This window comes from Bufo gargarizans, chromosome 5 (assembly GCF_014858855.1).
Source record: "Bufo gargarizans isolate SCDJY-AF-19 chromosome 5, ASM1485885v1, whole genome shotgun sequence".
Classification (NCBI taxonomy): domain Eukaryota; kingdom Metazoa; phylum Chordata; class Amphibia; order Anura; family Bufonidae; genus Bufo; species Bufo gargarizans.
The window spans coordinates 439,967,677-439,990,419 of record NC_058084.1 but is presented as its reverse complement, the minus strand read 5'-3'; the positions used below and the strand labels follow the sequence as shown (position 1 = coordinate 439,990,419).

Here is a 22,743-nt window from a genome sequence, read left to right as displayed (position 1 = left end):
CATGAGCTAAAAGTACCGTAAGTAGTTGCTGAGAACCAGCATTATAATCATTGCAGCCCAGGCCTTGAAAAGAGTCAAATCTACCTGAGAAGAGTCCTGGTTATTCATAATATCCTGCTCTCCCCGACCATCTGCTGAAGATTGGCAGTTCTCTCCTAGAGAGAAAGGGAGAAAACTAGGTAGAAGACTCTCAATCATCAGCAGGTGGGCAGGAGAGCAGGAATTCATGAATAACCAGGACTCTTCTCAGGTGGCCGTGACTCTTTTCCAGGTCCAGTCTGCAATGGTTGTGATGTTGGTTCTCGGCAACCACGTACTTTTTACTTATAAATGACAGACCGCTGAAATCAACTCACCTGTCTCTACTTTATTCTGCCGTTAGTATGGGCAGCATAAAGTTGATGACAGGTTCCCTTTAAGTTATTTGTCTAGATCTGTGGACGAATTGTCAGGAAAATTAGATTCCCTAGAAAACCTTCCTTTTTTCCTCTTTTGGGGAACATTTATTATGTATTAAAGCCTACATATAATTTCATAAATAGAACTGATTGTAATTAGTGTTGATCACGAATATTTGAATTTTCGAATTTTGATCGCGAATATAGGTACTTCAAAAATTTGCAAATATTTTGAATATAGCGATATATATATTTGTCATTTTGAATATTCAAATTTTTTTTTTAATCAGTACACATGATCCCTCCCTGCTTCTAGCTTGTGGGCCAATGAGAAGGCTGCAGTATATTTTAGGAGTAGTGTTTTTTAACTTACAACTATTAGACAAAGAAGATTATAGCACTATATTAGCTAAATTGCTCTATATTCGTTTTTTTTCCGAATATTCGCTATATTGCTATAACTTTGTTTTTTCAAATATTTGTAATATTCTAAAGCAGGAATATATAGCAATATAGCAAATATTAGAAAAAACGAATATAGAGAAATTTAGCTAATATAGTGCTATAATCTTCTTTGTCTAATAATTGTAATTTTTTTTCTCAACTGAAGTTCAGATTGGAAAAAAATTACAACTATAAAAAAAAAAGATTATAGCTCTATATTAGCTAAATTGCGCTATATTTGTTTTTTTCGAATATTCGCTATATTGCTATATATTCTTGTTTTTGAATATTACGAATATTCGAAAAAACTAAGTTATAGCAATATAGCGAATATTCATAAAAAAAACTGAATATAGAGCAATTTAGCTAATATAGTGCTATAATCTTTTTTTTTATAGTTGTAATTTTTTTCCAATCTGAACTTCAGAGAAAAAAATTACAACTATTAGACAAAGAAGATTATAGCACTATATTAGCTAAATTTCTCTATATTCGTTTTTTCTAATATTCGCTATATTGCTATAACTTTGTTTTTTCGAATATTTGTAATATTCTAAAACAAGAATATATAGCAATATAGCGAATATTCGAAAAAAACAAATATAGCGCAATTTAGCTAATATAGTGCTATAATCTGAAGTTCAGATTGGAAAAAAATTACAACTATTAGACAAAGAAGATTATAGCATTATATTAGCTAAATTGCTCTATATTAGTTTTTTGGAATATTCGCTATATTGCTATATATTCTTGTTTTAGAATACTACGAATATTCGAAAAAACAAAGTTAGAGCAATATAGCGAATATTCTAAAAAAACGAATATAGAGCAATTTAGCTAATCTAGTGCTATAATATTCTTTGTCTAATAGTTGTAAGTTGAAAAATTCGCATTCCGAAAGTTCGCATTACGAAAATTAGCATATTACACAATCATTACCTTGCCGATTTTTCGAGTAAAAAAATCTTAGAATATAACGAATATTCAAATTTGCGAATATTCAACGAATATTCTACAAAATATTCGCAAAATATTGCGAATTCGAATATGACCCCTGCCGCTCATCACTAATTGTAATCAGCTCCATAGGTGATTATCCCTGAGATCAGATCTTGGGGGGTATGACCAATTAGCTAATTAGCCATTACTATTTGTAGGCATACCCCATCTAGGACGAGCTGTATATGAACATATAATAGAATTTCCTGAGCATTTGTAAGGATCGTCTGTCTTCAGGGTACAACTGAGCTCTGAAGATGCCTGTGTGTAACATACAGAGGCTTTCCTGCTGCCTCTTGTCACTTCCCCAGCTCTTTCCTCCCTATATGTGTGTAATGCTCCAACGGGTGTGGACGGGTGTGGACCCGCTGTGCCACTTATCGGTTTGGCTTTGGGCCAAACTTGGGAGCGGAATCTAAGTATTCCCCTGGTCTTCACCCTTTATCCCGGTCGCTACCGCAAGAGTGGTCCCGGTTAAGTGGCAGCAAGCACTGGGGATACAGGCAGGTGGAGCGAGCTGTCGCTGGATGGAAGAAGCACAGCAGCAGAGTCAGATGAAGCAGAGCTGAGTTAGTGATTAAGCAGAGCTGGAGCTGTTAGAACAGCAGAGCTCAATAGCTCAGGTGCAGCAGGTGTAACAAGCTGAACAGCAGACAGGCGTGGTGGAAAATCCGGATCATACACTTTGGAGCAGTAAGGTACAGGAGGATCAGGCAGAGACGAGGTCAGGATACAGGCTAAGGTCGGAAGCAGGATAACACAGGAACTACGGGCTGGAACCTTCGCTGTAGAAAACTACAATAATGCTCAGGCATCACAGGAAGGGGGAAGCACCCTTATAAAGGTGGTGCCTGGCTGGGATTGGAGAGAAGGCGGAATCAGGGGCGTGCACGAACCCTTAAAGAAACAGGACGTGGGCGGCTCCTACAAGGTGCAACTGAATCTGTCGCCGCCTGCAACAGTGCAGGAAAGTGGGTCCGGAACCTGCAGCGGAGAGGAGGAGCCTTGTGTGCAGTTCGACTGAGGTACATAGCAGAATGCGCTGCACACTGGCGGCTGCCAACTGCCATTGTTGCAATGTGCTTTATCTCTGCTGCGCCCTTGCCTGACTTGCTGCCAATGCTAACCACTGGCAGTTCTGCTACTTTGGCTCTGTTCTCTGAGCTTCTCTCTTGGCGCTAAGAGACACACTGGGAAGATAGCGAGAGAAGCGGGACTGCAGAGTTCTGCGCTGATTGTAAGTGTGCCATGATAATGTGCACCTACTGTCGATGCTAAACGCTGACAGTCCTGAATCCCGCTAGACTAGCAGAGCTGCCAGTGCTAGGACATCGCAGAGATATTATCAAAAACAGTTATGCATTATGTATCAGCATAGGAAAAACAATATAAGGATATTACATTCCAGAGCAGCAGCAAAAAACAGATATATTTTGGATGCGCTAACGTTATACAGCAGATTTAGCGCAGGCAATGGCGCAGTCAGCACCAGCAACAAAAATATTTTATAAAATTTCGATATATTTTGGATGCGCTAACGTTATACAGCAGATTTAGCCCAGAGAATGTCACTGTCCGCTGCGGACACTATCTACGGAATAAATACACTGGATGTCGCAGATATTTTTGGGATGCGCACACTTTACACAGAGAATGAGGCGCAGCTAATTTCGCTGTCTGCTGCAGACACCGTCTACGAAAAAAGTACACTGGATGTCACTGATATTTTTTTTAGGCACACACTTTACACAGGAGATGTGGCAAAGCTAATATAACTGTCCGCAGAGGACACCGTCTTTTGAAAAAGAACACTCTATGTCACTGATACATTTTTTAAACGCACACCTTACACTTTAAATGAGGGCCTGGTAATGTCACTTTCAGAAGCAGACACCGTCTATTGAAAAAGTACACTGTATGTCACACATAAAAATTTTCAACGCACACGTTACACTGCAGATATGGCACAGCTAATGTCACTGTCCGCAGCGGACACAGTCTACGGAAAAAGTACACTGGATGTCACTGATATTTTTTTAGGCCTACACTTTACACAGGATATGTGGTGAAGCTAATTTAACTGTCCGCAGCGGACGACGTCTACGGAAAAAGTACACTGGATGTCACTGATAATTTTTTTAGGCGCAGACTTTACACAGGATATGTGGCACAGCTAATTTAACTGTCCGCTGCGGACACCGTCTAAGTAAAAATACACTGGATGTCACTGATATTTTAGGGATGCGCAGTCACAAACTTTACACAGGAGATGTGGCACGGATTATTTAACTGTCCGCAGCGGCCTACTAGACACTATTTAGTGCAGGATGCGCTAAAAATATATAGTGCTGCTATCACACACAATAGTCCATAAAAGGACTTTTGAGTTTCTGGAAAGTTTTTCTTATGAAAATTGTCCAAAATCACTCCCTACACTCTGTCCCTTCCTATGAGCAGCTCTCCCTGACTAAGACTGAGCCGAACACGTGCCGAGTACTGCCATGTGCTGAGCATAGCAATGCTCGAGCCAAACTAGAATTTGGCCGAGCATGCTCGCTCAACACTACTTGAGGGGTGTAGTTTCCAGTAGGTTTCCACTCTAGGGGTTCCTCAAGGGTGTGTTCAATTGCAAGATGGCGCCTGTCAATTATTCCGGTGAAATCTGCCTTCCAGAAGCCATTTGATGCTCCTTTCCTTCTGCCCCCTGTGGTACGCCCATATAGCAGTATACAAGCGCATATGGGGTATTGCTGTAATCAGGAGAAAATGGGCAAATAAATTTTCACAGCCAATTGCATGAATTACCTTTGAGGACAAAGTTCTCACTACACATCTTGAAATATTCCTTGAGGGGTGTAGTTTTTGCGACATAGCTCCCAAAAGCCAATACTGCAAAATCTGTCCTCCAAAAGCAATATGGCGCTACTTCCCTTTTGAACCCTGCGATGCATCCATACATAATTTTTGTCCTGTTTTCCTTGTGAACGTGAAAAATGTGGGTGTAAAGCAACTTTTTTAGGAAAAACGTAAATTTTTTTATTTTAACAGCCAATCGTTTCTGTATTCTGCGAAACGCCTGATGGGTCAAAGTGCTCCCTACACACTTTGAAAGATCCCTTGAGGGGTGTAGTTTCCGGAATGGGGTCACTTTTGGGGGTTTCCACTGTAGGGCCACCTCAGGGAGTCTTCATATGCGACATAGCTCCCAATTACCATTCCATCTAAATCCGCTCTCCAAAAGCCATATGGTGCTCCTGCCACTCTGAAGCCTGCTGTGCGCCCATACATCAGTTTTTGAGCACACATGGGGTGTTTCTGTAAACTCCTGATTCAGGTTAAGTTTTGAGTTTTGTTTGGCTGTTATCCCTTGATGTGTTGCAGAAAAAAAATCTATTAAAAGTTAAAATCTGCTAAAAAAATGTGAAATTTTTAAATTTCATTCCTATTTTCATTTAATTCTCGTGGGGCACCTAAGGGTTAACACAGTTTTGAATACCTTGAGGGGTGTCGTTTCTAAATTAGGGTGATTTATGGGTGGTTTCTAATATGTAAGCCCCAGATAGTGACTTCATAACTGAACTGGTCCGGAAAAAATTGGGGTTTGGAAATGTTCTTAAAAATTTTAAGATTTGCTTCTAAACTTCTAAGCCTTCTAACATCCCAGAAAAATAAAATGTCATTTTTAAAAAGATCCAAACATGAAGTAGACATATGGGGAATGTAAAGTAATAACTATTTTTGTAGGTATTACTATCTATTATAAAAGTAGAGAAATGGAAGTTTGGAAATGTGAACATTTTTCAACATTATTGGTAAATTTAGTATTTTTTATAAATAAAAATGAAATTTTTGGACTCAATTTTACCACTGTCATGAAGTACAATATGCGACGAGAAAACATTCTCAGAATGGCCTGGATAAGTAAACGCGTTTTAAAGTTATTACCACATAAGTGGTAGGGTCCTTAAGGTGAAAAATTGTAGGGTCCTTAAAGGGGTTGTCCGGGTTCAGAGCTGAACCCGGACATACCCTTATTTTCACCCAGGCAGCCCTCCTGAGCCTGGCATTGGAGCATCTCATGCTCCGATGCGCTCCCGTGCCCTGCGCTAGATCGCGCAGGGCACAGGCTCTTGTGTTTACAATAACACACTGCCGGGCGGTAACTTCCGCCCAGCAGTGTGTTCGGTGACGTCACCGGCTCTGAGGGGCGGGCTTTAGCTCTGCCCTAGCCGTTTTACTGGCTAGGGCAGAGCCAAATCCCGCCCATCAGTGCCGGTGACGTCACCGGGCTGCCTGTCAGCCCCATAGAGAGCCCGGTATGTCACCGGAACTCAGAAAAATGCCTTTGCCCTGCGCGATTTAGCGCAGGGCAAAGGAGAGCATCGGAGCATGAACTGCTCCGATGCTCATGTCAGGGGGGCTGCCGGGGTGAAAATGGAGGGATGTCCAGGTTCAGCTCTGAACCTGGACAACCCCTTTAAGGGGTTTAATAGCTAAGTGCATTCCTAATGTACTAACAATTCTTTAGCATCTATTCTTATGGCTCTATGTTGTGCAATTCCTTTATTATTTGCACTAGAAGTTATGAATGAATTGCTATTAGCCTTCAGTAAGGGTATAGAGCGGAGGTAACCAGTTGGGGGTGTGTCCCTGCACAGTCTGAAAATGGCAGCACTGACTGGATAGAGGGAGACTGTGCAGGTACACCCCCCCCCCCCAACTGGTAACACCCCTCTGTACCCTTACTGAAGGCTGATAGCAATTCATTTATAACTTCTAGTGCAAATAATAAAGGAATGGCACAACATAGAGCCATAAGAATAGATGCTCCAGAATTGTTATTACATGGGGAATGCATGAAGCTATTAAATCAGGAATGTCAGGAGAGGTGAAAGGTCCACTTTAAGGACTAGTGTAAAAGTTCTCATCTAATTGTAGGTCAAATGTATGCAGAAATATAGAAAATTCTGGAGGGATCACAGATTTTCAAGCACCATTGTATTAAATATAGTAAATAAATAAAGCATTAACTAACTAACTCAAATTGTCACGTAAGCAGAGACCATAATGGAAAATACAAATGTAATTCTTGACTTTGCATTGACTAGAAACAAATGAATTGATAGACGTATAATTTATGGATAATGCCATTATCAAGCCTAATTATGCAAGGTTACAATGTTACATTATCGTGTTCCGCACTGTATTTCCATTATGATTCCATTAGTTTTGTGCCATCTAAAGTGCTCACTTTAAGCCTCCTGCATGGAGCACTGGGTCATATATGAATGCTTTTTAGTCTGAAGAAAAAAAAGACATGAAGCCTGTCCGGAATACAAAATGCGCTCACCGCGTATACTTACAACCTGTTCTCCGGCAGTTCTAGTGCCCCCCGTTTTATGTAAGTCACAATAAGAGATAATTGCTCTTATTGGAATTTAAAGAAGTAAAGAATTGGATTTAAAGGTCCTTAAAGGGACGTGGTGCGGGAAGGTTACTTTGTACGGTATTTACATACTATATTGTTCATTACTTATAAAGCGACGATAAACTGTACTGCACCACGCCCAGTAATGTGTACTAGACCCTAGTGAGCCTCACAATCTAATTTTAAAAGGGGTTTAAAGTTTTTTTTGGGCTCCTGATACTGATAACCTGTCCTCAGGATTGCTCATCAATTTCTGACTAGTGGGGGGACGACATCCAGCATCTCCACCCGATCATTTGTCTCTTGCTCGTCCAGAAATTTCTGGACAGTCCATAAAAATAGGCAACTTTTTTCCTGTGTCCGTGAAAAAAAATAGATGTGTCTGTAATTTTTTTTAAGGCTGGTGGTGCTTGACTAGATTATTTTGGTGGTAATTATCATCATTATACAGCTCACAATAAATGCTGGGAATTAGTTTTTATCAGTTTATTGAGCTTTAGACATAGATTACTTATCATCTTTATCATTCATTACGGTTTTCCAATTTGTCCGTAAAAAATGTTGACTGTCAATGATTTTGGGATAAGTTGTCCACCAAAAAAAAAATTATTGTTTGGCGACCCTGCTTCTAACAGAACAAGAAGCACAGTGCCATACAGGGAACAGTTGATTGGTCAGAGTGCGACAATTGGATATTGATGACCTATTCCAAGAATAGAATGATAATAAAGGACCGGCACTCACTTGTAGTTTCCTTGGATAAATCGTTTATTGCCACATATTGGTAAAATGTGACATTTCGGCACAAATCTGTTCCTTCCTTAAAGGCATAAGTTTGTGCCGAAATGCATCACATTTTACTAATATGTGGCAATAAAATATTTATGCAAGTGAGTGCCGGTCCTTTATTATCATTGTTTGCACGGGACACCTTCCCTAGGACACGTGCACCACACCACCATAACCAGTGTGACGACTGATATACATTGCAACTATTCCAAGGATAGGTTATCAATATCAATTATAAGTACAATTACAGTAATTACACATGTGTATAGTGTTTTTGTGTGTTTTAATACTCGAGAAAAAAAATGGATTTTTTTTTTCTTTGCATCACCATATTCTGACCCCCATAACTTTTTTGCGGGTGTTCGCTAAGTTTCATTGATAGCATTTTGGGGTGTGTATGAATTTTTGTTCACTTTTTATAGCATTTTTAAAGGGACGTGAAGCAACGAAAAAAACTGTGAATTGGCTATTTTATTTTTTTCCATTAAACAGTTTGCGATAAATATTTTTTCTTTTTTAATAAGATGGCGTTTTGGGACACAGCAGTGCCTATGGTGTTTATTTATTTATTTTTATTTTAATGGGGGTGCTCTATCTATAAAGACCTGACCACCGCCGTACATTTATGACACTGGCTGGAAAGGAGTTACTTAAGGTAAGGTTACTTACTGGGTGAGATAAGTAAGATCCAGGATGGTGCTGGCTTCAGCGAACATAGTTGCTAAAGCTAATTTTATTTAGTAAATTAAGGGCTGGATTTTATTTCGATTGGGAAGGTAGGTTTGGTTGTGGGATCTTCCCAATCGACCCCATTCCAGGGCATGGTTTTCCCTAACCTGAGGATATCGCAGGTGAAGCCTGCTGTAATCAGTCTGGCATAATCCACCCTCAGTGTGTCAGTCAAAAAGGAGAGAGAGTGTAATCCGGAAACAGAGGCCTGCTGAGGCCATGTGTGTTTGGTCTCAGCCAGGCTAGGCTGAGGGGCCACAAGGTTGGGAGATAGCCTGGAGTTTGGGGGATGCAGTGACGCCTGCGGCACAAGGGTCACAAGGTCAGAGTTGGGAGGACTGCTGGACCACAATCCCCCAAAAGGGACTTGTATTTGCTACAGCCTTGAGGCTGCTGGACTATTGGGCTGAGAAGGCGAACTTGAGACAATGTGCGAACTGTGATGCATAGGTGAGTCAGAGAGACACGTCATATGTTTCAGTTAGAGCCTAGACGGGCAAGTGTTTATTATTTTTTGTGGATGTCACACGTGATGAGTTAAAGCTGCGACTTCATTACCTGTTTTTGCTGAAGTGTTCGGAATAAAGCACAAGTTTGGACATTCGACTCTTGTCTGTTGAAGTAATCTGTGATGTCGACCCCCTAAGAGTAAGCGATCCCTTACAGTTGCTTATAAATTATCCATGAACAACATAACACCAATATATTAAATCTTGTAATGTGGTTACCCCTATTGGCCTTTGTCCCCAGCTCACAAGGAACTCACAATATAATACACTTAGGGACAATGTTTTAATGAGTGTAAAGATGTGGGGTACCCAAAGTGCACACATAGAATGACAAGGGGAATGGTATTACACACTTTAATCAATGTATGTATCTATTTCTAGGAGGAATATCAGAAGAAAGGCATAATGCAAAGTTCTAAAAAAAACATGATCCAAAATTATTTTTTTGGAGAATGTAAGTAAAGATTGCTTTTCACTGCACCAGTATATGAAAGCTATTGATGCAATCGTACAGGTTGGTCCATTTTGATACTGGTAGGAGACTGGGAAACCCAGTATGGACCCAGAGGGTATACAAACTCAGAGCACATTTTCCTCTGGATTCACGTGTAATATTGGTCAACTACTTTAAGACTGACTTCCAAGTCACAAAGAAATTTGGGAATATCTTGGGAATGCAGTTCACTTTCAGTCAGGGGTATCAGTCAGAGAGGCATCGGGATTCATTATTTACAGTTATGCATTCCCAGAGATTATAAACTGTAAGGCCTCTTTCACATGTCAGTTAATTACAGGCGTGTGCTGTCCGTGATCTCCATTGACTGGTCACATATCCATTGACTATAAGGTGTGTATTCACACATCAGTGGTTTTTCATTAACTGTGGATCCGTGGTGACACCACAGAAGCATGCCCTTTTTTTGACTCTCATTACGGATCCCCCACTCACAATATAGTCTATGGGAAAACCAAAGACACTACATCCGTTTTTCACGGATCATTGCTAGGAGATGCTCTGGAAGTTAATTTCTCCATATCATATAACCTTCCTTTATTCATGAAATATTGTTCCCTGATGGTATATGGCACCCGTTTCGTTCCCTTCCTACTTACTCATATGAAACTACATTTTTAAGCAGAAATGTATGTTCACTGATAGGCCTGTGAATTCCATATTTATCTGGTTGAGGGCTATAAGGGTATTCAGGTTCACCAAAGCTTCCTTCTGTAAACACATGTGGGGTCATTTACCAAACTGCTGTAAAGTAGAACTGGCTTAGTTGCCCATAGCAACCAGATTCCCCCTTTAATTTTTCACAGCTCCTTTGGAAAATGAAAGGAGGAATCTGATTGGTTGCTATGGGCAACTAAACCAGTTCTACTTTACACCAGTTTGATAAATGATCCCAATGCACTCTATAACAGTATGGTATATTAGAGTAAAGAATTCTATAATATATGAGGGTAGGACCAAGCTGAAACCCTAAAGCTTAGCCTACATACGGCACATGTCTAAAAACAAATACATCCATGACTTCAGAACATTACTTTTTTCATTAGTACCTCTTCAGGACAGCCATTTTCAACCCAGTCTTGCCGATGGCGATCAAAACCACTGGAACATCTGAAAAACAAGAATAAAGCAATCAAAAAGTAAAAAAAAAAAAAATTAATCATAACAAGCATAAATGTATAACTGGTATGGTAATAAAAAATGCACTTCTAAAACTTTATGCACTGTATAATATTGAAGATATAATGTCTCTCCTATCTAAAGGACCAGGAGTGCGCTCACACACATGGAGGGGGTCCTGGACAGTCAAGACAGATACGGTAAATGCAAAGATTGACATAGAAAAAGAGCCGCTATATTTTAAAGGACAGCCATGGTTTTACAAATTGGTTCTGCAGTAGTCCATGCAGTGACCACCTGGACCATAAGAAACCGTCTACTTGAAGCATAACTGCATTCACACACTCCACTAGCTCATTTGCCACTGACCTCTCATCAAGGGGACGTGGAGGAAAGAAGGTTTGTACACAAACATAGAAGAGGATTCTTTACGGTAAGAGCAGTGAGACTATGGAACTCTCTGCCTGAGGAGGTGGTGATGGTGAGTACAATAAAGGAATTCAAGAGGGGCCTGGATGTATTTCTGGAGTGTAATAATATTACAGGCTATAGCTACTAGAGAGGGGTCATTGATCCAGGGAGTTATTCTGATTGCCTGATTGCCTGAGTCGGGAAGGAATTTTTTGGGGAAGTGGGGAAAATTGGCTTGTACTTCACATTTTTTTTTCCCTTCCTCTGGATCAACTTGCAGGATGACAGGCTGAACTGGATGGACAAATGTCTTTATTCGGCCTTATAAACTATGTTACTATATTACTAAGTTGAGTGAAAGGGGCACAGCTTAAAATGCACCACATTTCTAGCACACAGTTTTAAAGGTGCACCAGGCTACTCATCCTGCCTCTGCCACTGTGATAAAACTGGTGTTTTTAGACTGCCTGTCTAAGGGGGTAACAGTCCTTCAGCCTATCATAGGCCGATGCAGGCCGCGTGATGATGTCATCACGCCACCTGAGCTGTACAGCACTGGACACAGGCCGGAGGAGGCCCGCATTGCATTGCTGAAAGCTGCAAGGAGGTAAGTATTAGTGCTTATTTTTATTTTTTTACACTGGCACAATGCAGGAGAGGAGCACTATGGGGGCATCTATGGGGACGCTTCTTACTGGAACATTATTGGGGGGCACTATGGGGGCATCTACTGAGGGCACAAAGAAAGGGTTTTTCGTATGGGGGGAACTATGGGGAAGGGGAGAGAGGAACACTATGGGGGAATCTACTGGGGACTCTGTATAGGAGGAATTTTATGCTGGGACACATTATGGGGGCACTATGGGGGAGGGGGTAGAGGAGCACAATAGGGCATTGACTTGGGGGCATTATATAGGGTTTTTTTATACTTGCACACATCAGGGGCATTGCTAGGTTAAAACATTCGGTGCCTGGGCCCCTGATGTTTTGTCCCAGGCCCCGAATGTACTGCCTGCCAGATAGATCCAACTATATTGCCATCCTCAGGACAGCAATACAATTGAATCTAATGCACTGCAAGAGCTGAAGGACCTGTGATGACATCACAGTCCATGTGATCAGTTCTAAATGGAGTAACTGAAAAGGACCTGCGATGATGTCACCATCATGTGACCAGTGCAGGAGAGGACGGCTCAGCAGTGAAGAGAAGTCCTGGGAAGAGGCTGTGGTGAGGTGTTCTACATGAGAGGTAAGTAAAGGGTTGGATTACTCACTGTGAGAGGCAGAGCAGTGTTGGGAGTTGTAGTCATTTAACTGGGACTGTATGTTAGGGCTGAAGTTATTTAAGTGGGATAGTGGGGTGGAGTAATGTTATTTACATGGGACTGAATATTGAGGGATGATGTTATTTACATGGGACTGTATGGTGAAGGTGGCTTGGGAGGGGGTGATGTTATTTATGTGGGACTGTATTTTGGAGGGGGCTGTAGATAGAGAGGGATGTTATTTACATGGGACTGTATATTGGAGGGGGCTGGAGAGATGGTGTGATGGTATTTACATGGGACTCTATGGCGGAGGAGGGAAATAATATTATTTACATGGGACTGTATGGTGGAGGGGCTGAGGAATTATAATTTCTGAGGACAGTAAACGGAGGAATATAACTATAGGGGGCACTGCAGGGGGTATTATAAATACTGGGGGCGCTTCAAGGCGAGCATTATAACAGTAGGGGGCGATATAAATACTGGGGCACTTCAGTGTGGGCATTATAACAGTAGGGGGTATTATAAATACTGGGGGCACTGTAGGGACATTTTAAATCCAGGGGACATTAAGAGTTCTTATTACTACTTGGGGCTCTATAGGAGGGACTTATAGATCCACATTATTTCTATTAAGAGCATTATGGGGGGGCCTTATTACTACTGAAGGTCTGTAGAGAGTTTTTTTTACCAATGGGATAACAATACGGGGGCCTTATTTCTACTATGGACTCTGTAAGGACGTTATTAATACCGGAGGGCTCTTTTACTAATGGAGGCACTCTTGGGGAGCACTATCACTGTTGGGGGCACTGTAGGGGGCAGTATTACTAATGAGGGCATTCTAAAAGGGAATTACTATTGGTGGGACTATGAGGAGTACTATTACTATGGGGGGCACTCATTTTTCTTCAGGATAGTATTTGGGGGTAGAGAAAAGTGAGGAAGCTAAGATGTCTGTGTGTCACACTCTGCAGAGACGAGGCGCGGCTGAGAGAAGTTGTCGGAACCGAATGGAGAAGATGATGACAGAGAAGATCTACATCAGAGGAGACGTCACCTGGGAGGCTCTGGATGTGAAAGGTACGTGCTGTTGTATAGCTGTATAGCAAGTACAGTAAAATGTCTTCAGTGCTATTGTTTGCAGGGGAGGGGTTGGGGAGGGGGGCGATTGGTTGACTTCGAGAATTGGGCAATATTCATTGGGGCTTGGGCCCCGGATCTTTTGAGACCCTAGAAACACCCCTGGCACACATTATGGGGGCACTTTGGGAAAATTAGCTCAACTGTGGGCATGAAAAGGGGGTATTTGTTTCATTGCCACACATTATAAGGGGGCATTTTTTGTACCGGTGCTCATTTTAAGGGTACATTTTTCTACTGTCACATTATAAGGAGAATTATTACTACCAGGGGGCATTTTGGTGGGCTGTATTGCTACTGGTAGATACCCTGATTAGATAGATATATAGATAGATAGATATTTATTGGAGCAAATTGCCCCATAACCTGGCACATTTTAAATAGTTAATCTCCACCATTGTGTCTTGTCTGAATCCTACTCGAGAACTGGAGTTTTTGCCCTAGTATCACTAAGTGTGAACAGAGCCTTAGCAGCAATATCAAATACCGTCAATAGTGCTGCTGTTTCTGGAAAGAAAAAAACTAAAACTTTTTTTTCAATATTGACTGAAACACACAATGGGCCTAACAATCTACCAATAGGGCAGAATCTTCAGTGCAGCTATCCGGAAATATCGATCTGTCTAGCAAGTACCTCATTTACATGCTCACCCACCTTATTATATATATTGGGCGTTCAAAAAAATCCATACAAAATGTAGCGATTGTCTGCCTGGTATCTCTGTAGTGCAGCAATTATTCTCTTAATTACTAACATCTCTAAGTAGAAAAGTTACAATAAAAAGCTATTTCCATTGTGTGCAGTGTTAATGTTTGTCTTAGCAATCTGCATTTCAGAGCTTGAGTGGTTACGGACGTTCCACAAGTGTTTAGTCCATCATCTCACTGTTTTTTTTATACGCCGCACTTTAACCAGCAATATTGAACCATTGTGTCCGAACAAGTGTTTCTCTTAGGATTCAAACCGAGAGGAAATTAATTCCTGGTAGCTACATGGTTCGAGAGTCCGTTCTTAGAAACACACATTGTTCAATCCATAGTAAAAAAAAAACCACTTGGTTTTCCTAAAGAAGACGCTCCGCAGCAGATAAACGTATTTAATCACCTTTTTATTGATACGCTGAAATCTCACGCCCGCATTTGAGTGTGAAGTGCTGAACCGTATATATACATTTAAGACATCCATAGCTGCTAATGACCGGGAATGGGGCAAGTGAATATCGCCCAGGGCGCAATGCGGTAAACCTCAGATAATAAGCAGGAAATTCCATTCTGCTATGAGGATAATTACGAAGGGACACAGTCATGTTATAGCAGCTTCTGCAAACCCTCTGGACGTATGGAGGAGTCACTGCAGCAGTCAGAGGCTTTTATCAGTCTAAGGCCTCATGCACACGTTGTTCTGGTCCGCATCCGAGCCACATTTTTTTCATCTCGGATGCGGACCCATTCACTTCAATGGGGCTGCAAAAGATGCGGACAGCACTCCGTGTGCTGTCCACATCCGTTGCTCTGTTCTGAGGCCCTGCAAAAGAAATAGAACATGTCCTATTCTTGTCTGTTTTGTGGACAAGAATAGGCATTTCGATAATGGGCAGCCTGTTCCGTTCTGCAAATTGCGGAACGCACATGGGTGGCATCCGTGTTTTGGGAACTGCAAAACATGGCACAGTAGTGCATGCAGCCTATGATAGCTTTCTGAATGTTCATTTACATGATGCAGCTTGGGAAAATAAAAATTCTTAGGAACATATGGATGCGCTACTACACAAAGGTTCACCTACCATTTACTGAAGATGCTATGAGGCTAATGGAGAGTGTAGGCTAAGTTCAGGTTGGTCCCCAGTAGAGTACAGAGGGGGTATAGGGGCCCAGATCAAAGATAAAAATTAGGCTCCTGGCAGGAGCAGCTGGGGGGACCCAATGGCCTGTCTGACATATAGAGAAAGCCAGAGTTAATTATTCTTATATTATGATGCTTTGTTTATTATTATTGTGCTGTGACATCACTGTGGTCCATAGCCTTTAGCTATGACATCACTGTGGTCTTTATCCTTTAGCTTTGACATCACTGTGGTTTTTATCCTTTAGCTATGTCATCACTGTGGTCTTTATCCTTTAGCTATGACATCACTGTGGTCTTTATCCTTTAGCTATGACATCACTGTGGTTTTTATCCTTTAGCTATGACATCACTGTGGTCTTTATCCTTTAGCTATGACATCACTGTGGTCTTTATCCTTCAGCTATGACATCACTGTGGTTTTTATCCTTTAGCTATGGCATCACTGTGGTCTTTATCCTTTAGCTATGACATCACTATGTTCTTTATCCTTTAGCTATGACATCACTGTGCTTTTTATCCTTTAGCTATGATATCACTGTGGTCTTTCTCCTTTAGCTATGACATCACTATGGTCTTTATCCTTTAGCTATGACATCACTATGGTCTTTATCCTTTAGCTATGACATCACTGTGGTTTTTATCCTTTAGCTATGACATCACTATGGTCTTTATCCTTTAGCTATGACATCACTGTGGTTTTTATCCTTTAGCTATGACATCACTGTGGTTTTTATCCTTTAGCTATGACATCACTGTGGTCTTTATCCTTTAGCTATGGCATCACTGTGTATTATGACTATTCTGGTTACTAAACCAGACAACTCCTTTAAGAATAAACAATCCACTAGAAAACTCCAGAACCTCAATTCACAGTAAAATTCAGAAATGAAGCCTTTATGATAATCCATCAAAAGCAGAGAAAAGTTATTGCCAAAAAAGTGTTAAGAGAAGCTGAAGAGTGTGAACACGTAGAGCATGTCCCCTGGAAGCAACAGAATTATTATGGATGCATGCACTATTTCTACCCTGTGAAGTCCTGGTAACAGGAGTACGACTGTCACTTTGATAAATGCACAAAATTAATTTTAGAAGAGTTTTCAAGATATGGGTCAGGTTCACTGACCGGATTGTTGTATGAATTTTCTCCTCTCATATCTCATCTGGACGGTGGGTTGATACTCTTGTGCTTTCTTCTGATAATCAATTTGATGTTATACATTTTGGTGTTGTGGAAGATGGGGCTTATCGGTTAACTATAAATCATTTCTTCTTGTATAAATCTTTATGTAAGAAACTGTATGTTTCATACTTTTAGATATGCACACAAATATATACTAGTAAATGAGTTGTCCTCAGAGATTTGCTGCTGGGATTCCCTTAGCTTGAATCTGTGCAAGAGCAGCAAATATTCAATTTTCTAGCACCAACACCAAAGGGGAAATAAAATATTGCACAGTTCTCATTGAAAGCAATGGCTATTCATGTAACATATGGACAAGCCAAGTCCTCCACAGAGAAACTGTTTTGTAGACTTTTGTTAGGGAGTTCTAAGATCAACGTCTAGACCACAGCTGGTGAACCCTAAAACTTCTACCAATCTTCCAAAACTGCTCCAGGTAGTAGGAAACTAAGGCTACCCCTAAGTTCTTCACTAGAGCCTGCCACCAGGGCAGATTGCCTTTGCTGCTAGGGACTCTGGTTATGTCTGTGGAGTTGGTAGCAAAAAAATAATATGGGCGCACTAGTTGCCGCCTTACCAGAATGACCAGGTCGGCAAGCAGGGTCAAAACCAGAAGAGACAGATATGGACCACACAGGAAACATGGGGTTAAACCAGCAATAAGTCAAGGTCAGTTTACCAGGAGAATCAATATGAGCAGGAACAGCAGACACAGGGTTGATCCAGAATCAAGCCAGTAGTCAGTTCACCAGGAGGGTCAATATACAGGGATTGGATATCGCACAGTATAGAGCCAGGATACAACTAAATCACAGGCAGAGATTTAGGGGTTTTTCCAGGAGTTTCATATTTATAACCTATCTTTAGAATCGGTCATCAATATCTGACTGATAGAGGTCCGACTCCCAGCACCCATGCTGTTCAGCTGTTTAAAGAGGCCGTGGTGCTTCAGTGAGTGCTGCGGACTACTCACACCATACTGAGTTGAGCACCATACATTGTATAGTGGCTGCTAATAGACCATGTGACCTATTAACATGACATCACTAACCTAAAAGGAGGCTGCAGCACTCATGTAAAGCTGTGTCCTCTTCAGATGATAGGCGGGGGAGAGAGGCGTCAGACCCCCACCAATCAGATATTAATGACCTTTCCTGATGATAAGCCATCGATACTGAACTCCCAGAAAACGTCTTTATAATCAGGTTTGGATGGAGTTAACCATTATCTCCATTGGCACTCCCCCTAAAGTTACTCAACCTGTCCATCCCCCCACTTTCTTGACATGGTTTCAAGACACTGCCCATAACATAAATCAGAACATACATCATGCTAGGTTGAATAGTGTATTTTATTTGCTATGATTTTCATCCCTAATGGTTTCAGCTATGTTGACTTGTTCCTCTGAGGACCTAAACAGCTAAATCAAACCAAATAGAGCTCTGATCAGTTATAAACATTTCATAGGATCTATAGAGATGGTCTCCAACCAGAGGCCCGCCAATTTTTGGGCAACTAGTATCTTCAACATGGCATGTCCTCTTTAGCACTGTAATACTTTGGATATTTAGTACCTTAAAAGAAATGCTTCTAGGAGAGTATACCTTCCATAATACTGCATGTTAGGGAGCATGCAAACCATTATCTGTAAGACTGAAATGGAATCTAAGAGATAAACCTCTATATGCAGTGGCATATTGAAGGTCTGCATAAAAGCTGCATACACCAGAGGATTATGGCTGCCTCATACCTCATACCTCTGCCACCTACCTCTGGCCCTGAAAATGATCCCCAATCTTCTCTCATTTAGATGTGCACTGAAAACCCTACTTTTCAAACAGGCGTTTGATCTTCCTATGTAACACTTATTTTTGGTTCATATAATTTTTGGGGTTTTCCTAAATCTTAGTCTATAAATTTACGGTTGGTAATGTCCCTTCTATTTTAAAGATACCTTTTACTCACGTTTATTAATTTTGTTCTCCTCACATTCTCTATATCTCGTCCGAACCTTTTGAACCTTTGAGATCCCACTACCTTCCCTCCCTTTTTCTTGATAAGTGCTAGGAAATTGGTCTCCGGAATAGGTGCCTTATCCTCTGGGCCTTTGCGGCCCATGGTAAAGTGTCATGCCTTCTTCTTTTTCCTCCCTTGTTAAATCAGCCAGCTAAGCGCATCTAGGCTCTAAGGGTAAGACTGCGTGTACACAAGACTATACATCATCATCATCATAACAGTTCAGTATAACATGGAGGGTATATGGAGCCATAATACCGCCATGTGTGTACCACTCACTGTTACCACTCTGCTTCACTTAAATTAACATTCAGTTTATTCCAAAAAATCTACAATCTGTCTGCTAAAATATATGACTTCAGTGCATGCTCGAAGAGGCATAGATTATTTGGAAAACTTAAATGATTGATGCCATGTGAAAGGGGAAAATATGCAATCTGGTGGCAACGCAGAGGAAAAGCAATCAAAAAGGTGACTGGCATTTAGACAGAATGTACCTAGTAGTAATCGTTTCCTATAAAGCAATCACCACAGGATTGTACAGGGTCAAAAGTCATGATTTTCAGAGAAAATGTGAATGAGGGGTATTTACTTTTTCATAAAGTCCATAAACTTCACAATGAGATGGCAGAGCTAATACAAAGTTAGGTTCAAGGATATTCGTGTTATAAAGTTTAAGAAGCTATTTCAGAATGTTCTAGGATAAAATATCTATGTATCTATCTATCTATGACAGACCTGGAAGTAACTGCAAATGTTATGTTTTACTATTTTTATGTATATACAACCAGCATGATAAGGTATAGTTGGCAGGGACAAGGTGGGGCTGGTCCAGCATCCTGCCAGGAGGGGGAGTTTTAGCTACGACCGTGTGAAGAGAGGAAGCACATCAAGTTGTTCCTACTCCAAGGGTCTCAGGGACCAGCACAAGATTCTACTCTTCTGTGAGACCACCACTCCAGAGAGACTGCAACAATACAGAACTACAGATAGCTTAGAAGCTACAGCATTGATAGTCAGCAGAATGACCAGCAAGCCACAGCTTTAGAGACTCTGCTGAAGGTGAGGGACTACAGTTCAGACACCAATCACCTAGATAACATCCGGGTCAGGCCAACCTGAAGCCTGCATGGTGGACACCTATAGCCACAGGTACCAGCACATACCTGTTACCCATAAGGTTTGGAAGGAGTCATTAGCACGATAGCACGAGAGATGCCATTATCTGACACTTTGCCAGCCACCATACCTCATCCTCTGGGGACAGAAATTGCACTTTTGTCCAAACTACTTTTGGATGTGCTACAAATAATGTACTTCTCAATTTTAAAAAGAATATGAGTCTTTTACTGCACTGATCCAAGCAAGCAATGGTTTGAGGGAGTACACCGTGACACAACAATATTTATCTATCTATCTATCTATCTACCTACCTACCTACCTACCTACCTCATATCTATCTATCTATCTATCTACCTCATATCTATCCATCTACCTCATATCTATCTATCTATCTATCTACCTCATATCTATCTGTCTATTCATATTCATTCTATCTAAAATAATTCTGGAGCATCTACTGTTAGAATTTTGCATTATACCTTTTTTTTTTTTTACTTTTCATACTTTCTCCATTGCACTTGAACTGATAGAATTTCATGTCTGGTTAGTCTGCAGTGAAATTAGCATAGTGATAGTACAACTGTTCACTGACAGTATCTGCACATGTTCATGTCTGGGCTAATTACATTTCTTATACAGGACAAGTGATTTGGAATTTGTTTAATGATATTTGGAATTCCCAAACAGAGCCATTACACATAATGACATCAATAACTGTCAGGGAAATTTTGTTAGGAATGGATAAACCAGTCTCATCTGTATAATGGAAATATACGATCTTCAATGTCAAAAGTGGTTAAGGGAGTAATTACTAAAAAACGAAATTTTACAAAAAATCTACTTGTCATATTGTAATAAAGTTTAGTTGTTAAAATTAAAAAATGACTTCAAATACCCTATTGTCCGGTGTATACAGCTCCTATGCAGATGTACAAAGCATTTGGAAGGTCATCAGAGCCTTTAACTTTTTTTTATATTCTGAGTTGCGGCCTTGTGCTATAATAAAAAAAATCTAATTTTTGGGGTAAGAGGTGACCAATGACCAATGGTCACTCTGGCTGAGCTTCAAAGATCATGTGTGCAGATGGGAGAAACATCCAGAAGGTCAACCATCACTTCAGCACTCTGGGCATTATGGCAAAGTGGCCAGAAAGAAGCCTCTTCTCAGTAAAAGACACATAAAAGCCTACCTGAAGTTGGCAAAAAAGCACCTAAAGAACTCTGTGAGAAAGAAGATTCTCTGGTCTGATGAAACCAAGATTGAACTGTTTGGCCTTAATTCTAAGCTTTATGTTTGGAAGAGACCAGGCACTGCTCATCACCTGCCCAATACCATCCCTACAGTGAAGCATGGTGCTGGCATAATCATGTATTGGGGTATTTGTCAGCAGCTGGGACAGGGAGACCGGGCAGGGTTGATAGAAACCTGAATGGAGCAAAATACACATATTTTTAAAGCAAACCTGCTCCAGAGTGCTCTGGACCTCAGACTCGGCCAAAGGTTAACCTTCCAACAAGACAATGACCCTAAGCACACAGCCAAGACAACACAGTAGTTGCTCAGGGACAAGTCTGTGAATGTCCTTGAGTGGCCCAGCCAAAGCACTGACTTGAACCAAATCGAACATCTCTGGAGAGACCTGAAAATGTTCGCCAACGTTCCCAATCCAACCTGAAAGAGCTTTAGAGGATCTGCAGAGAAGAATGGTAGCAAATCCCTAAATCCAGATTTGCAAACCTTGTGACATCATCCCCAAGAAGACTAGAAGCTGTAATCTCTGCCAAAGGGGTTTCAACTAAGTCTTGAGTTAGGCCTCATGCACACAGTGAATAATGGCTGTGTGATGCTGTCTAAGTAACGGCCGTCACGCGGCCATCTTTAGCACCAATGAAAGTCTATGGGGCTATTCACATGGCTGTTCTTTTAACGGCCAGTGAATAGCGTCCGTCCAAAAATAGGACAATTTCACGGTCAGACGGACCCATTGAAATAAAAGGGACCGTTTTTAACGACCGTGTGGCCGTACCCTAATAAATATGACTAGACTTTAGACTGAAAAATCCATAGGTATTTACTGAAGCAAATTTTTTTTTTTAAATCACGTGGAACATTTTGGAAATTTGTTGCAAGGAATTGGCTTCCAACCAAGCAGAGACTTCAAAAAAAAAAAGTAAAAAAAATGGCACTCATAGCTATTTATTTGTTTGGGATTTTGCCTCCGGAGTTGCATACAGATCTTGCTGCACCCCATGTGTGAATTCACACAGGACAAAATCAAAGTGGGTTTTACCCACAGATTTGCAAAAGTAAAATCTGCAGCAGAATAAATGGGATGAGAATTGTTGTTGTGAATTGTTTGCAGATTAGTTGTAGACTTCTTCGCTGACTTACAGGCCGAAGAACACGGTCGACTACGATATGCCATCAATATCAAATGCTACAGGTGTGAGTCCCACGTCTATCATCAGAACGGGGCCTCCAAATTGAAGGAGAGCACACCATGCATGCATCGTGCAACAAAGAGTGACTAATCTCTGTTCATTTCAAGGGCCCCATTCTGGAGATAGGAGGAGATTCCCATGAGGTGAGACCTGAGACTAGGATATCCTAGTGATATGCCATTCATGTCTCAGATGGGCCAACCTCTTTAAGCCAATTAGGTTTCTTGCAAATATTTGGAAATGCTCATTTCTCCCGCTTGCAAGTCTTAAAAGGTGTGCTTAAATGGAGAGGACTCCGGCATAACGTAAAGCGGACGGATCCGTTATGCAGGCCATAGACTTCTATTATGACTGAATGGGTAACGGAATGCCTCTATTCCATCATG

The 22,743-nt window shown here is 41.1% G+C and overlaps 1 protein-coding gene across 2 annotated transcripts in view; it reads right to left on the bottom strand.

Moving 5' to 3' along the window:
* Positions 1-22,743, bottom strand: part of PLXDC2 (plexin domain containing 2) — a 319,079-nt gene that overhangs the window by 70,125 nt on the left and 226,211 nt on the right. For both annotated transcript variants that reach the window (XM_044293433.1, XM_044293434.1), the window contains exon 8: positions 10,860-10,920. In XM_044293433.1, coding sequence (XP_044149368.1) covers positions 10,860-10,920 — 61 coding nt within the window. The remainder of the gene's footprint in view (positions 1-10,859; positions 10,921-22,743) is intronic.